Genomic DNA, 15989 nt, shown 5'->3' on the forward strand with positions numbered 1-15989 from the left:
TATTCTGTTCCTAAGTCTCCGGAAATCTAGTTGATATATGTAATTGGTATTGTGAAGCAAAGCAGGCTATGAGCATTAGATTTTTATTTTTATTTTTATTTTTTTTATCCTCACCCGAGGACACTTTTTCATTCTTTGTTCAGATAGAGCAGGAGGGAGAGAGAGAGAGAGAAACATCGATGTGAAAGGACACATCGAGTGGCTGCCACCCGCATGACCAACCAGGGCCGGGGACAAACTGCAACCGAGGTACATGCTCTTAGCGGGAACCGAACCCCGGTCTCTCTGGACCGCAGGCCGACACTCTAACCGCTGAGCCAAACCGGCCAGGGCTAGATTTTTAAAGTTAGAATACTGACTGATTTTTATTTAGATTTCCAATTATTATCACTTCACTTCCTGATAAATAAAAATATCTTCTTCCAGGGTGATCTTTAATTAGCATGGTACTGACACTTCCTCTAAAGGTACCAAGAATTGTCATGATCTTATTTTGAATGCTTGAGACCGATTCTGAAAATGTATTTGCTACCTAACGTCTAATTTTCATTTTTATTAAAGGATGCCAAAAATAACAACTCCAAATCAGAAATGCTTTTAGTTTTTCATAAAATCTGCACGACCTTTAATTACTCATAGGTACAGCTGTTCTACTCTGTCCACCTAGGGATCATAAAGCAAACATTGCTATAATCCCATGCTAAAGATTTCTGCTGAAAGTAATTCTAGGAATGGCAGACAGGAGGAATCATTTTCATAGTTCAGCTTAGACTCCTGGAATTTCATTTATTTTTCTTCTAACATTGCATATGAATAATGCACTTTTTTACACAGGTTCTCCCTGTGAAATTCCATTTAGCCCTGTGAATGGGGATTTTGTATGTACTCAAGATAGCGCTGGAGTGAACTGCACATTAAGTTGCCAGGAGGGCTACGATTTCACGGAAGGGTCTATGGAGAAGTATTATTGTGCTTACGAAGATGGTATCTGGAGACCACCCTATTCCACTGAATGGCCAGACTGTGCTAGTAAGTTTCTTTTTTTTTTCTGGACTCCTTTAGTATGTGTGTTTCTGCCTATGTGTGTACATTTCTAAGCCATTTAAAGAGGAAGATTGCCTTAATTATAGGGATTAGGTTTGGTGAGCAGAAAACGGTGCCACGAATTTGAAATGTTTGTGGATAGGAGAAATGTGCATTCCTCTATTCAAAATATTACCCCACCAGGGTCTTCTTAGTGATTGGATTGCGGCAGGACGAGATTTGGTTTAAGGCAAAAAACCGTCTGGACCCTCTCATTGTTATTGACCAGAAATATCTGAAGAGTTGTCAGCATGTTGTACTTGACTTGTAAAACTGAACTTGAAGTATAATCTCATAGGCTGCAGAAGAGATCACATTTAAAGTTAGAGCCAATGTATGTGATGGAATGAGGGCGATCAGTCATATATTCCTTAGCTCTGGTTTAGATTTAGAACTAGTATTTTGTATCTTAAATATATGTTTTATAGAAACAACCCAATATCTTTGTCTAGTGTAAATAACATTATCTGGAGTGAATATTTGATCCAGTATTATACATAGAGTTTAAATGCCAGTGTCCTGGAAAAAGAATAAAGCCCACTTAATTGAGCTGGTTTTTTCCCCCCAAATTTGGGAAGTAAGTAGAAGCAATATCACTTGCCTCTACCATAGACCGACAGGTAGTAGGATTGTAATGGTGATACTATTAGTAGACCCTATCTCTGATTTTTTTTTTTAATCCTCACCCAAGGATATTTTTCTACTTATCTTCAGAATGAGTGGGAGGAAAGGAGAAAGAGAGAAACATCAGTGTGAGAGGGACACATCGACTGGTTGCCTCCTGCACGACCCCAACCAGGGCTGGGGATGAACCAAAACCAAGGTGTGTGCCTTTGACCGGAATCAAACTGCAAGTCATTGGTCCGAGGGCCGACTTTCTAACCACTGAGCCAAACCGGCCAGGGCTTATCTTTGAATATTTTGAGAACTCTTGCTGAGTCTAATTTCTCCAAGGACAAATTTGTCTCTGTGAAATTACACTTTCAAGAAATATCATTTCACATAATATTTAGAGAATTTTAAATGTCTCTTGGTTGAAAATATAATATAAACATATTTGTTGTACATTTAAATAAATATGAAATAGAATATCTTTAATCTAGCCATGATTTTTCCCAGGAATATAAAGAAAACAATTTTTATTTACTTTTTTTCCTCAAATGGTTAGCAGGTAAAGAATAATTTATCAAAGCAAATCCATCACCTGGTCCCTCGGTACAGTGCTTGTTTGGCTTGTACTTGGTTTACTATGATTAATTAATGCCTAGAAACATTCCTTAACTGTCGTCTCTTGTTTTTATAACAATCCCACAAATTATGTTAGAGTTAAAATATTAAGTTACAGTCATTCCATGGAAAATTAAATCTCTGTTTGGGAAACAGTAACCAAGTGAAGCCGTTTTTTCCCCCCACATTTTCCAGTAAAACGGTTTGCAAATCATGGGTTCAAGTCCTTTGAGATGCTGTACAAAGCGACTCGTTGCGATGACACGGATCTGTTGAAAAAGTTTTCGGAAGCCTTCGAAACGACCCTGGGGAAAATGGTACGTCCGTATGCTCCTTTATTGCTGGTCCTATTTTAAAGGGTGCTATTGAGCTTTGCAGAGCTTCTGGGTCACCTGCAACAGACATGTCTCGTCCTAATGATTTCCCTCTTCTTCGTGATCCCAACTCATTCCTCATATTTAGAATTATCCATAGGTTTTGGACTTCCGGAGTGAATTACTAGTAAATCTATATTGAAAAGTTTTGAATCTTTTAAGACACCCTGGGTCCAAAAGTCAGAGACGCTGGGGGTCTATGTGGTTTGAGGGTGTCTGCTTTGTTGTTTAAAGAATGACCAAAATGCCATTGCAGATTGTGTTTCGTTTATGATGAGATCATTGAACATATAAGGGTTTTCTTTTTCATGCAGTTTTGTGTAGGACGCCCTGTGGTTGCAGAAAAGCAAAGCAATGTGTTTAACTGTGTTGAGCATCTTGAAGGCCCCAAACTCGTTCTAGACGTATTTTATCCTAACAAAGCGGGCAGCTTAGATTTCGGATCGATTCTGCAAGTAGATTCGGTAGTCGTAGTCGATGTGATGTGAACTGTAGAGAAAGGGAGTCAGGGAGCCTGAGGATACAGGGGCACAGATGCGGGAGGGGGACCCAAGGGGTGCAAATGTGTGAAGAAGGATCTTTTCTGACTTCTCTTTCCTTGGTGAAAATAGGAGAACGGTCAGCCTAGAGTCAGGCCGGGGAGGAGTTGTTGGAAGTTTGAGAACAGAAAAGATGGTATAAAATAATTTTCTAGGAGAACTTGGATGTACTAAAGAAATGTTGTAGGATTGGCAGGAAGCAAGGTTGTGCTGCTCTCGAGTTGTAATTGACCACGTGGATGCAAGTGGAGAAAGCAGAGCCCTTAATTGAACATTTAACTAGAGTTGAGGGTTCTCTAGACAAACACATTGAGGAGGGTGCATGCAAGGGAGTGATTCGTGGGGAAGGATCATGGCATCTGAGATGGGTGCTGAGGAAGTGAAGACATCAAGGCCTGAGGGCTGGTGGAAGGGGGTAGGGTCAGTGGGCTATAAAGTCTGATGAGGTCAAAGAATTGTCGGATTCCTGGGAGGAGAACAGAGTGCAGTCACTGGTAACGATGAGGTCTGAGGGTACGACCATGAGCATAACAAAGTCAGGCTGGAGGACAGAAGAGGAAAAGGAAGTGAGAAGCCAATGGGATGGAAGGGTTCGCTAGGTGGAGATAGAAATGACCAAGAATTGCCCTGGCCGGTTTGGCTCAGCGGTTAGAGCGTCGGCCTGTGGTCCAGAGAGACCCGGGTTCGGTTCCCGCTAGGGGCGCGTACCTCGGTTGCAGTTTGTCCCTGGCCCTGGTCGGTTGTGCGGGTGGCAGCCACTCGATGTGTCCCTTTCACGTCGATGTTTCTCTCTCTCTCTCTCTGTTCCTCTCTCTCCCTCCCACTCTACCTGAACAAAAAAAATGTCCTCTGGTGAGGATTAAAAAAAAAAAAAAAGAAATGACCAAGACTTGGCACAGGGACAGTTAGGAGGCATTCTTGGAATGGGGGTGGGGTGATTCAGAATGGGGAAAGGCTGCAGGTGAGAGCCACAGGTGGGACCATGGGTGCTCTGCTTGATTGCATCAGTTTCAGAACTATGACGTAAGAGACAATACGTGATCTGAAAAAGCTATGAAGAGGCGGGAGGACAGTTCCTTCACCTCCATGCCCACCACTTAACAAAACTGGACACGCAATACAACAGACAGATGATGTAGTATAGAATTGTACACCTGACACCTATATAATTGATTAACCTATGTCACTCCAGTAAAGTCAAAAAAAATTTAAACAACAAAAAAGAAAGCTGGGGAGTCAGGTTTCATTGAGAGCAAAGGTGAAGGGAACATAAAAAGAGGAGGTGCGAAAATAGTCAACGATTTGCTAACCACTGACTGTGAGCTTCAGAGAGCGTAGAGGAAGGTTCTGAGGACTTGGAGAAGGGTGGGAGACAGAGTCTGAGAAGAAGGACCTAAAGACACATGTGGGCTAAACGTTAATAAGTAAGAGCTATGCCAGGGGTCCTGGACTTTTTGTGGTAAGTGACATAAACAGAGACCCTGGCGGTTAGTAGGGAGTCAGAGGAGGGAGGGAAGGGGTGGAGGAGGGTCAGGGGTCTTGGAGAACAGACAGAGCTCCAAGCCCCCCTCCCTCCCACTGAGGGAGATGTGAAGGCCAGGAGCACACAGAGGTGTGAATTGCTTTCTTCCTCTTCATGTTTTATTTGCAGGTCCCCTCGTTTTGTAATGATGCTGACGATATTGACTGCAGGCTGGAGGACCTGACCAAAAAATATTGTCTTGAGTATAATTATGACTACGAAAATGGCTTTGCAATTGGTAATTAAATTATACAGTGTTTATAGTTTGCGAGACAAATCTGCAAAATAAGAAAATAATCCCAGACAATGAAAATGAATGTTTAATTAATTTACTCAAGTTATTTTTAAATGATTGGATAATTTGATACTGTGCTTAGTGATCTTTATGGGTAGATTAAATTTTAGGTATCAAATACATTATTCCAAACTGTTAGTTAAATCTCTTCAAGATGATAAAAACTAAGAAAACCAAGTCACATTCAAATATTGATACGATGCCTCAGAGGAGGCTCATAGTTACAAAGTTCTAACAGCATTTTTTATATGGCATTCGATTTAAATTGCAATTTAATTTTAAATAGTTACACATGTAAAATATTCAGTTTCCTCACCCAGAATATGATAAGATTGTATTCATTCAAGCCTAATATGCCTTGAGTTGGAATTTTGTTATTTTCTTCATGTAGACTCTGAGCAGTTTGTCCTTCTTTTTTATTGAGATATAATTGACACATAACTTTTATTAATGTCATTCCAAAGCATGGGTATTTTGCGTACTACCTTAATATTTTTAGGTGATTTCAGTTGTCTCTTGATTAGCAAAATCATTGTCCTCTCCAGTAATTCTTCTTCTTTCTTTTATTTCATTTTTATAAAACTGTCTAAAACTTCCAGAGTAATTTTTTCACGAAGTAATGGTGACAACAAAATAGTGTCATGGTTTATTGAAGCTCATGGACTCTATGATGTACTCTTTGGGTCCAGATCCTGGCTTTACCACCTACTAGCTGTGTGGTCTTGAGCAATTGACCGAACTATGCCATGCCTCAGTCTCCTCACCTGTGAAATGAAGATATAAGAGTACAGAACTCATGGGGCCATTGTAAAGATTAAATGAATAAGTTCAAGTGAGATGCTTAGAAAGTTATTTGAGAGTATTAATTGACATACAGCAGGCATCCTTTTTGTTGCTAATACTTGGAATATTTTTAGTGATTTAGTATTAAAAACAAAGAATGAAATGGAGATAATCTACAATCCCAGAAATAATTTTGTTAATATATTAATATCTATAACTATATGTGTGTGTTTGTTATAAACATGAATTTTTAGTTAACGTTATATCAAGGACATTTTTATGTCATTCAGTATTACACATCAATATAATTTAAATATCCATGTATTATTTTATCAATCAATTCGTTTTAATTTCTGTAAATAATTTTCTGTTGTCAGACTTTGGGTTGTTTTTTATTTTTATTTTTTTCATCCTCACTGGAGGACATTTTTCCATTTTTTGTACAGATAGAGTGGGAGGGAGAGAGAGGAAGAGAAAGAGAGAGAGAAACATTGACGTGAAAGGGACACATCGAGTGGCTGCCACCCACACAACTGACCAGGGCCGGGGACAAACTGCAAACGAGGTACGTGCCCTTAGCGGGAACCGAACCCGGGTCTCTCCGGACCACAGGCCGACGCTCTAACCGCTGAGCCAAACCAGCCAGGGCGGTTGTTTTTCATTTTTAACTACGGTATTATGTGCAGCTTCTCAGTGAACTTGTTGGACATTAAAATTTTAGACAATATAATATAAAGCGGCATCGGTAGTGGGCACGTGTAGACTAACAATGCCTCTTCTGTCACACGTGACCAGGCTTCCCCCCCAGATTGTCGAGGTAGGTTGTGAGGGTACAAGGATACACATAGAGGGAGTCAGCTTTAAGATGGACAGTATTTGTCATCCAATAGGGATGCAAATGGCAGTTTCTAGGTTCAGACATAGGCAGTGATACCAGTGATCCTAAGAGACAAAATTCCTCCTGGAATGTCTTTACAATAGTCACAAGATCAGTGTGCATTTATAACAATACCTTCACAGATCATAATGTGTGAAAAACAGAGGGCCCATAAATATATTAAAATGGTTTGTCCTCATAATGATCATGTAATTCAAATTAAAACTAAAATGAGAGGCCACTTTGACCTGTCAGATTAACAGAGTCAAATAAGAATAATACCCAAATTGGCAAGGGTATAGGGAAAAATCATACCCATAGATTGTACTCCGAGGGAAATTGGAGGACATTTGACCATCTGCATCTAAAGGATTAAAAAAGCTCAGGCCCAGAAATTCTACCTCTAAAAATATTTTTCAAGGTAAGAATCAAGCTAATACTACATTTTATACAATCTAAGATGTACATTTTTTATTTGGACATCTCTGGAATTGGGATGGTCTTCACTGATGGGGTCTTGCACTCTATGAAATACTGCATATTCAAAGATGTTCTAAAATGTTGAAATAACCTACAAGTCTGAAAATAGAAACCTGGTTAGTTCGTGGAATAGCCATAGAAGAAACGTTTGAAACCACTTGACACAGAAATATCATAATATGTGATTGAGAGAGTTTGAAAAAGATTACCTAATTATAAATAAATATATAATCTTGTTTTGTTAAAAGTGTGGCATGTTTATGTTTATTTTTTTTATTCACACACACACACATATGCATAAATTAATATGTGTTTATCTATGTATTCATAGAAAAAATCTTGCCTAAAATGTTATTGGAATTATTTCTATGTGGTAGAATTGTAGGTAATTTTTTATATTTTTCTCTTTGCTCATCTGTTGTTTTTTTTTCTGTAGTAGTTACATAATAGATGTGGGGGGAAAAGTTTAAAAAACAAAAATATTGATCTCAATTCATTTTAACGGCCAAAGACATAAATTAAGAAAAAAAATTCCTCAATAAATAACTTCCTTAGGTAGACAGGACTGTATAAATAGATTTTGATGTTTAAAGCACTTAACTGAGCAATACCAGTATGCCAGGCAAATATTTATATTATTACTGAGGTTTTAGAATGAGTCAAATATTGAGCTAGATGATTTATACATATTGACTCAATTATTCCACCAACAGTACTAGGAGGTAAAAATAAAGATCCCAGATTGTAAAGGAATTCATTAAGGTTCTGAGAGATGAAAGTAACTGGACTAAGACTGTGCAGCCATACACCATATATCAAGAAGCCACAAGCTGAATCCATGTAGTTGATCCCAGTGATACTGAGGGCATCTGGGGAGCACACACATCTGTGTTTCCTCCCGTATGGTTGTGTGTGTATGTGTGTCTGCGTGTGTGTGTATTTAACCATAAACTGCTTTCAGAAACTATGCAGAGATCCTGAATAATCTTCACCAAAGAAAATCTGTTAAATTTGTAAAGCTGATTTTTTTAAATGGAGCGAACCCTGAGAGGAAATAAGAATTGATCAAAACTCCACAGTCACCCACCATTTACCTCTAAAGATAGGATGGCGTGAATGTCTGTGTAGCTGCATAGAAGCTTTTCTTTCTACTTTTAATGTAATTCATTGGTAATCTATATTTAATACAAAGTGCCTCAAAATTACAATATGAGATTATAGACGAAACCGTGTATGTGGTACATATGGGTAATTTAAGCGGGGGTTAAAGGTAATTTGACTTGTGGCTTAACCTTTGAACCTAAACGCTGATAAAAATGCAATGATAGAATCATTTGTTTCTCTACCGCATGTGTCCAGGACCAGGTGGCTGGGGTGCAGCGAATCGACTGGATTATTCTTACGACGACTTCTTGGACTCTGTGCAAGAGACACCCGCAGGTGCTGGCAAGGCCAGACCTTCCCGGATTAAAAGAAGTGCCCCCTTAACTGACCACAAAATTAAGTTAATTTTTAACATCACAGGTAAGGACACACGGTCCGTTTGAAAAAATAATATTATGTGAAATTCTTAGTTGCAGACCTATTTAGTTTTTAATCCTCACCCAAGGATATGTTTTTATTGATTTTAGAGAGAGGGGAGGGGAAAGGGAGAGAGGAAAAGAGAAACATCAATGTGAGAAAGAAACATCAATCAGTTGCCTCCCATATGTACCCTGACTAGTGATCGAACCTGAAACCTGGTTATGTGCCCTGACTTGGAATCGAACCCATGACCTTTCAGTGTGGCTCCAGTCAACTGAGCCACACTGGCCAGGGCAAGTTGCAGACCTAGTTTTCAGATCTTCCATTGGTTATTATCAGGAAATGGTCTTGGAACTGAAAATTAGGGATAGCACGGTCACCTAAGTCTTGTGATTTTTTTTTTTTTTGCAAATTAATATCACAAATGTTTTTTATGGTTCTGGTAGCAACAAGCACCCTGCTGTGTTCTCATCTTGGTATGATGAACTAATGCATACTTTAAAAAGAAAGAATTTGCATGTCCAGTTGAAGTTTATTTTCCTGGGAGATTTTTTTTTTTTTTTTTTTTTTTGTGGGACGTGCCCCTAGCAGGAACTGAACGCCGGACTCTCTGGTCCGCAGGCTGACACTCAACCACTGAGCCAAACTGGCCAGGGCTCCTGGGAGATTTTTAATATGCCATTTCTTTTAGGGGAAAACTACCTACCAGTGGCTTCCTAAAACACCGTGTGTGTGTGTGTGTGTGTGTGTGTGTTATGTTTTATTTTGTCTTGTTTTTATCTCAGCTAGTGTGCCTTTACCCGAGGAAAGAAATGATACCGTTGAATTTCAAAATCAGCAACGACTCATTAACACGTTGGAAACGATCACAAATCGATTGAAACTGACCCTTGATAAGGAGCCCATGTATTCCTTTCAGCTTGCGTCTGAAATCCTTGTAGCCGATAGCAATTCCTTAGAAACAGAAAAGGCTTTCCTCTTCTGCAGGCCGGGCTCAGTGCTCAGAGGTCGGATGTGTGGTAAGACTCTTCCCTGCAATTAAAATACTTGGTGTCTCGGGTTAAATGATATGGGTAGAGCGTTTTCAAACTATAATGGGATATTGAAGTGAAACATACCTTTCGCTATTGTTGTGTGGTTGTTATTACTGTTTTGTCTCAAAAGTCCAAATAGGCCCTATTGATTAGGACAAGAACACTATTTTAGATGAGGACCTCGAATATTAGTTTTATTCATAGACCTTTAGACCTCACCGCTTTCAGTAGCAGCTCCAGGAATAATAACTTACAGTATTTCACCATTTTTCTGTATCTGCTGAACAGCATTAAACCTCCCGTGTTTAATGCTGTTTAGCAGCTCAGTGAGGTGCCATTCTGATGGAGCATATTTTACAGATGAGAAAACTGAAACCAGGGAGGCCAAGAACTTGCCCAGTAAGTCTGAACGCATTAGGACGATTCCCACTCGGGCAGCCAACACCAAGGTCACATGGCACAAAATTAACCATTTTAAAGTGTACAGTTCAGTGGTACATTGACAAGTTTCTTGAACCATCCCCTCAGCCATAGTTCTCAAACGTTTTCATGACCCCCAAAGGAGTCATTAAGCAGTCGTTCCCCGTTCTTCTTCCCTCAGCCCTTTAACTTTTAACCCCTATTGTAGGCTGCCGCAGTCTGGATCAGTTCCAGCCTGCCTCCCAAGTAAGTTACCATCTATAGATAGTGGAATGTCCTCTAACGAAACTCTGTATACTCAACTGCACCAAACGATAAGACTCTCTGTCAACCTCTCCTTAGGTGAGGGATCTTGCATCCTGGTTAGAAAACTTTTCTTAACAATTCTTAGTGCTATTCCCAGAATTCAATTGGATTTTCCATAGTGAGATTAATTCAGCCCAACAAAAGCACATTAAAATTGTCATTCTGAGCCTTAAGCAGCATTCCACATTTCTCGATGTGGTCTTCAGACTGCCTGTATTGGTGTCACCGAAAGTACTTGTTGAAATGCATCATGACTCAGGCCCCATTCCAGAACTAATGCCCCTGGCACTTTGGGGGCACGATGTTCTTACTACTTTAACATCTCAGGATTCCTTAGCTACTAACTGCAAGTGTCCTCTCTATAAAAATACTACCTTTGTTAGCAGCCTTTCAGTGAGGTTCATGTTCCACTTTGGTCTAAGAAATTCAGATTCACTCCAAGCCTGGCAAATAGTAAACCAAATCTTTTGGGAAGGAAGATCCTAAAACTGGCCTTTTTCCTTGGAGCGATGGCTCTGAATTCCTCAGACTTGTCTTCAGGGGGCGGTAATTCAGAGACAAGGGTCTACGTAACTCACCTGTTTTAGGCTCACCACCTTTGCCTGTTTTTGTTTCTAGAAATGATGCTCTAATGGACAAGCAGTCAGTTTCATCATAGAAACAGCTAAGAAATGTTTTTAATATCTTAGAGCCTCAAATTAGCCTAAATGTTCATTGTTTTATCCTTTTTTCAGTAGCCTTTTCCTTGTTAGCTATGTGTTTCCCAGTATGATCTAGCTTTCTGAAACTTTACACACAGTTTAAAGCCCCTAACATACAAACCCTAAGCTTGGTAATCAAGAATTTGCATTTTATAAAAAAAAGAAAGAAAGACAGAAAATCTACTACTGTTGGAACCAAACACAGGTTCCACTGCCTGCCTCAACAAAAGACAAACTCATGAGGCAGGTGCTGGTGAGAAAGAAAGAGGTTTATTTAAGTGCTGACAACCTGAGAAGATGGGAGACTCTCATCCTAAATCCCATCTTAACATTTTAATGCAAGCAGGGATTTTATCAGAAAGGAGAAGGAAAGCAGAAAAAAGAAATTAGGGAGGGCTAGGAACATGCAGGCAGTGTTCTTGCTGGTTCCAATGTAGATCTTAAACATAAGCCAAGTCTGGTGTTCAAGCCCCACACCCAGGCAGAATTCAGGACACCCAGTTTCTGAAATATGCTGAAAAATAGGCTGTTAGCAATTTATGGCAGGCATGACTAACTGGCCCTTGATGTGGATCTTGATTGTCACCATTCTTGAATTGACCATCTGTCTTTTGTCACCTGAATTCCTGTGACTGGGCAGTCAGTATCAGCGGGATCTCGAGGCCAGGATGCTTCCTAGGTTCACTCCTGAACTGCAAAGTATACTAAAAAACAAAAACAAAAATAACTTTTGACATGTAAGCTCCAGCTTTGAGAAAAATCACGTTAGAGTAACAAGCTGGGTTAAACATTTACTAAAATTAATATGGGTACCTTTATATAAGTTATAAGTTTACTTTGTTAGTACATTCTCATTTTAGTTCTATTCTATGGCTAGTCAGACTAATATAAGTGGTATAGCACATTCATTCTCCATTACACTGTTGGTTTCTAGGAATACATTTCTGGAAGGTTTGTCCTGTGAGTAAACCTCTGGCTGACTAACCTGGAAACAATAGTACCTGGAAACAGGCTTTTTTACTTCTTGCTTAAGGAGAAGAGATACCAAGTGTGTTCCTGTTTTCCACTGTTGTTGTTTACTATATTCAGTGTTTCCTATTCATTTTATCTTCAGTCAAATGCCCTGTGGGAACCTATTATTCTCTGCAGCGTTTTGGCTGTGAAAGCTGCTTGATGGGATCTTATCAAGATGAAGAAGGGCAACTTGAGTGCAAACTCTGTCCAACTGGGACTGACACTGAATATCTCCATTCAAGAAACATCTTGGAATGTAAAGGTAGAAGCCACGTGCACATTTTATGCAGAGGAAGCCTTAATTTTGTCTCTAGCTTTGGAATCTAAATGGCAAATAGGATGAAATAAGAACATCACTGAAAGTTATTGTTTTACTTTATTTTTTTCTTTTAATTATAAAAGATTACCTGAATGTTTCCCATACTTTAAAGAAGTCCATTTATCTTTCCCTTTGGAAAATTCTGTTGGTCTAAGTCCAACTCCACTGTCAATGATTTCCATCCACATTCATCAGCTAGCTTAGATTTTTTTATTGAACCTCACCTATTTGGTGGGAAGGACTTTGATAACACTTAGCAATTATTAGGTTGCTTTTTTTGCTAGAATAGTATTTGATTTGATGGGATAAGCTCTCCATTTACTTGCAATTTATACCTACAGATATATATATGGATATATTCTTGCCACTAAATAAAATATTTTCAACATATTTTACTGTTCTTCTCAGTGAACATTTTTTATGGAAACATTTTCTTTCATAATTGAAGTTACAGTGAGACACACCTAAAAGAGGAGATGTAAAACTTGGGCCTCCTTGCTGTTGTTGCAAATGCAGGCGTGGAGGTACATGGCAGATACGAATCCAGAGCAGTGCCGGGTGACTGGAAGTGCACTGAATGTGCTAGCAGTCCTGAAAGTCATGTGGAAGACAAGGGCGAGGGGAAGGGCAGCACACTTGGAGCCAGAGTCCTGACTCCACTACTACAAAACCACTGCAGTGAATTTTAGAAAGTTGCTTAATTAACCTCTCTGGGCCTGGAGCTAAGATGATTTTCACTTTCTACTCCTCCAGCCCTCCAGTGAAATCATGTCTGTAGGTAAGAGGAGGTGGAAAGGTCAGTTCTTTTTTTTTTTTTTTTAGAGAGAGAGAGAAAAAGGGAGAGGGAGAGAGAGAGAGAGAAACATCGATTGGCCGCCTCCTGCATGTGCCCCACTGGGGATTTGGCTCACAATGTGGGCATGTGCCCTGACAGGGAATTGAACCAGCAACCTCTTTGTGCATGAGTCAATGCTCAACCACTGAGCCACACTGTCCGGGCAGGCCAGTTCTACATTAATCCAAAAAAAGGTGCCAGCTTATTTATGAGGCTCTAACCTAGTGTGAGGTTTTGTTTCTGTCACTCAAGAGAACAGTGGATAAGCTGAGAACTTATGCAAGAGCAGGTCCCCCATGCTAACTTGTTCTTATGACAGTGACTTTCTGAAATGCAGATTTCTAACTTCACTCAAAAAGTACTTACTTACTGCTCTTGCATAAGTTCTCAGCTTGTCCACTGTTCTCTTGAGTGATAGAAACAAACCTCACACTAGGTTAGAGCCTCATAAATAAGCTGGCACCTTTTTTGCACTATGGAAGGAACTGGAAATGAGTTAAAACTTACTAGTATACAGAAGCATGAGGAAGACTAAAATACATTTTGTATGCTTGGAGTTTGTGTCCTTCAGTCTGTCCTCAATAAATTAAAATGCAGAAAACCCTATCCTACACAGAGCTAGTTGTTTGCAGCTTAATGTCATCATTATTAACTGTATTCCTTTTTACTTTTTAGCTCTTTGTAAACAAGGTACCTACTCATCAAATGGGCTTGAGACTTGCGAATCGTGTCCACTGGGCAGTTATCAGCCAGCCTTTGGTGCCCGGAGCTGCCTCTCGTGTCCAGAAAACACATCAACTGTGAAAAGAGGAGCTGTGGACATTTCTGCTTGTGGAGGTTATCAGAGCCTTAGACTGATATTTCTTCAAACCTACTAGGTTCTATGCAAAACCATATGTCTACTGTATGCAACGAATGTAGATAACTGTCTCTTCATAGAGTGTTTCCTTTTATTCATCCAGCCAATACTTAAGTATAAACACCTGCAATATAAACACCGTGCTAATGCTGTTAGCAACCAAAGAAATATGAGACTTGACCCTCAGTAGTGATAAACATATAGCTTCATTAGTTGGTAGAACAAGGAACTGTGTTTCCTCATTTATAAAATGAAGTCCTATCCAATGTTCCTTGAAACTCTAAAAAAGTATATTCTATGAATTATGACATGTCATTCCCTACAGTGTGAAGATTTTCATGAGTGGTTATCCACTCTGGCTACATTAGAATCATCTGCACATTTACATCCGTATTTTGAAAATACTGAAGTCCAATCTCTACCCCCAGACATTCTGATTTAACTTGTGTGGTTTTCTTTTTAAGTTAGCCCAGGTGATTCTAAAACAACAGAAAAAGTCGTGTAGACTAATTTTGACTTTCAAATGTTCACATGGAGGGCTTGTTAAAACAGTTTTGTTTTTTTTGTTTTTTATCCTCACCCGAGGACATTTTTCCATTTTTTGTTCAGGTAGAGTGGGAGGGAGAGAGAGGAACAGAGAGAGAGAGAGAGAGAGAAACATCGATGTGAAGGGACACATCAAGTGGCTGCCACCCGCACGACTGACCAGAGCTGGGGACAAACTGCAACCAAGGTACATGCCCTTAGCGGGAACCGAACATGGGTCTCTCAGGACCACAGGCTGGCGCTCTAACCGCTGAGCCAAACCGGCCAGGGCAAAACAGTTTTTAATTCAGCAGGTCTGGCGTGGGCCTGAGAAGCTGCATTTCTGGCTGGTTCTAAAGTGAAGCTGATTCCACTTGGTCCAGGGACATGTTGAGAACCATTGGTTTAAATATAAATAAAAAGATTAGAGCTCCAATTTTCAAGTAGTTCTAACATTCCTATCAAGTACAGATTTCCAGCAGTGTAAAAACTGGAAGACTAACAAAAATGATAGATGAAAGTTTAGAATGACAGTGAAATCAAGGAATGAAGTTAAGGTCGATTTATGTCCAGAATTCCAAAAACTGCAACTATTTTGGAAAATCAATGGAACTGGATTAAAAATATAAAGTTGCTGGCCTCCCTCTGCTACATCACAGAACAAACTAAACTTGCCTGGTTGTAAGGTGACTTTTTAAAAAAATTGTCTATTCTCCCCATTCTCTACACTCTTTCTTTTCTTTCTTTCTTTTTTTCTTTTTAAGTATTTTTTTAACTCATCTTTACTGTTGAATGTATTACAGATGTTCCCCCCTTTTTTCCCCCATTGACCCTCTCCTCCCCAATCCCATCCCCCTTGTACCTTCCCACACTATTGTCAGTGTTCATTGGTTATGCATATATGCATAGATGTTCTTTGGTTTATCTTATATTGCCCTCCCCTCCCCCCTTCCCTTTTAGGTTCATCAGTCTAACGACCAATTTGTACTTCTTAATTCCTTCATAATTTTCACCCATCCCCCCAGCCCCCACCCATCTGGCAAGCATCAAAAAGTTATCTGTATCTATGAGTCTGTTTCAGTTCTGCTTGCTCATTTTGTTTGTAGATTCAATTGTTGATAGATATGTATTAATTGCCATTTTATTGTTCACATTTTTGTTCTTCTCCTTCAAGAAGACCCTTCAACATTTCATATAATACTGGTTTGGTGGTGATGAACTCCTTTAGTTTTATCTTGTCTGGGAAACTCTTGATATGTCCACCGATTCTAA

General features: G+C 39.5%; 1 protein-coding gene across 1 annotated transcript in view; it reads left to right on the forward strand.

Annotated features, from left to right (window-relative positions):
* SVEP1 (sushi, von Willebrand factor type A, EGF and pentraxin domain containing 1) overlaps nucleotides 1-15989 on the forward strand; it is a 181993-nt gene that overhangs the window by 79419 nt on the left and 86585 nt on the right. The window contains exons 12-18 of the mRNA XM_036260999.1: nucleotides 835-1029; nucleotides 2506-2627; nucleotides 4875-4983; nucleotides 8540-8704; nucleotides 9490-9723; nucleotides 12280-12441; nucleotides 14009-14170. Coding sequence (XP_036116892.1) covers nucleotides 835-1029; nucleotides 2506-2627; nucleotides 4875-4983; nucleotides 8540-8704; nucleotides 9490-9723; nucleotides 12280-12441; nucleotides 14009-14170 — 1149 coding nt within the window. The remainder of the gene's footprint in view (nucleotides 1-834; nucleotides 1030-2505; nucleotides 2628-4874; nucleotides 4984-8539; nucleotides 8705-9489; nucleotides 9724-12279; nucleotides 12442-14008; nucleotides 14171-15989) is intronic.

This window comes from Molossus molossus, unplaced genomic scaffold, assembly GCF_014108415.1.
Source record: "Molossus molossus isolate mMolMol1 unplaced genomic scaffold, mMolMol1.p scaffold_m16_p_14, whole genome shotgun sequence".
In the NCBI taxonomy this organism is placed as follows: domain Eukaryota; kingdom Metazoa; phylum Chordata; class Mammalia; order Chiroptera; family Molossidae; genus Molossus; species Molossus molossus.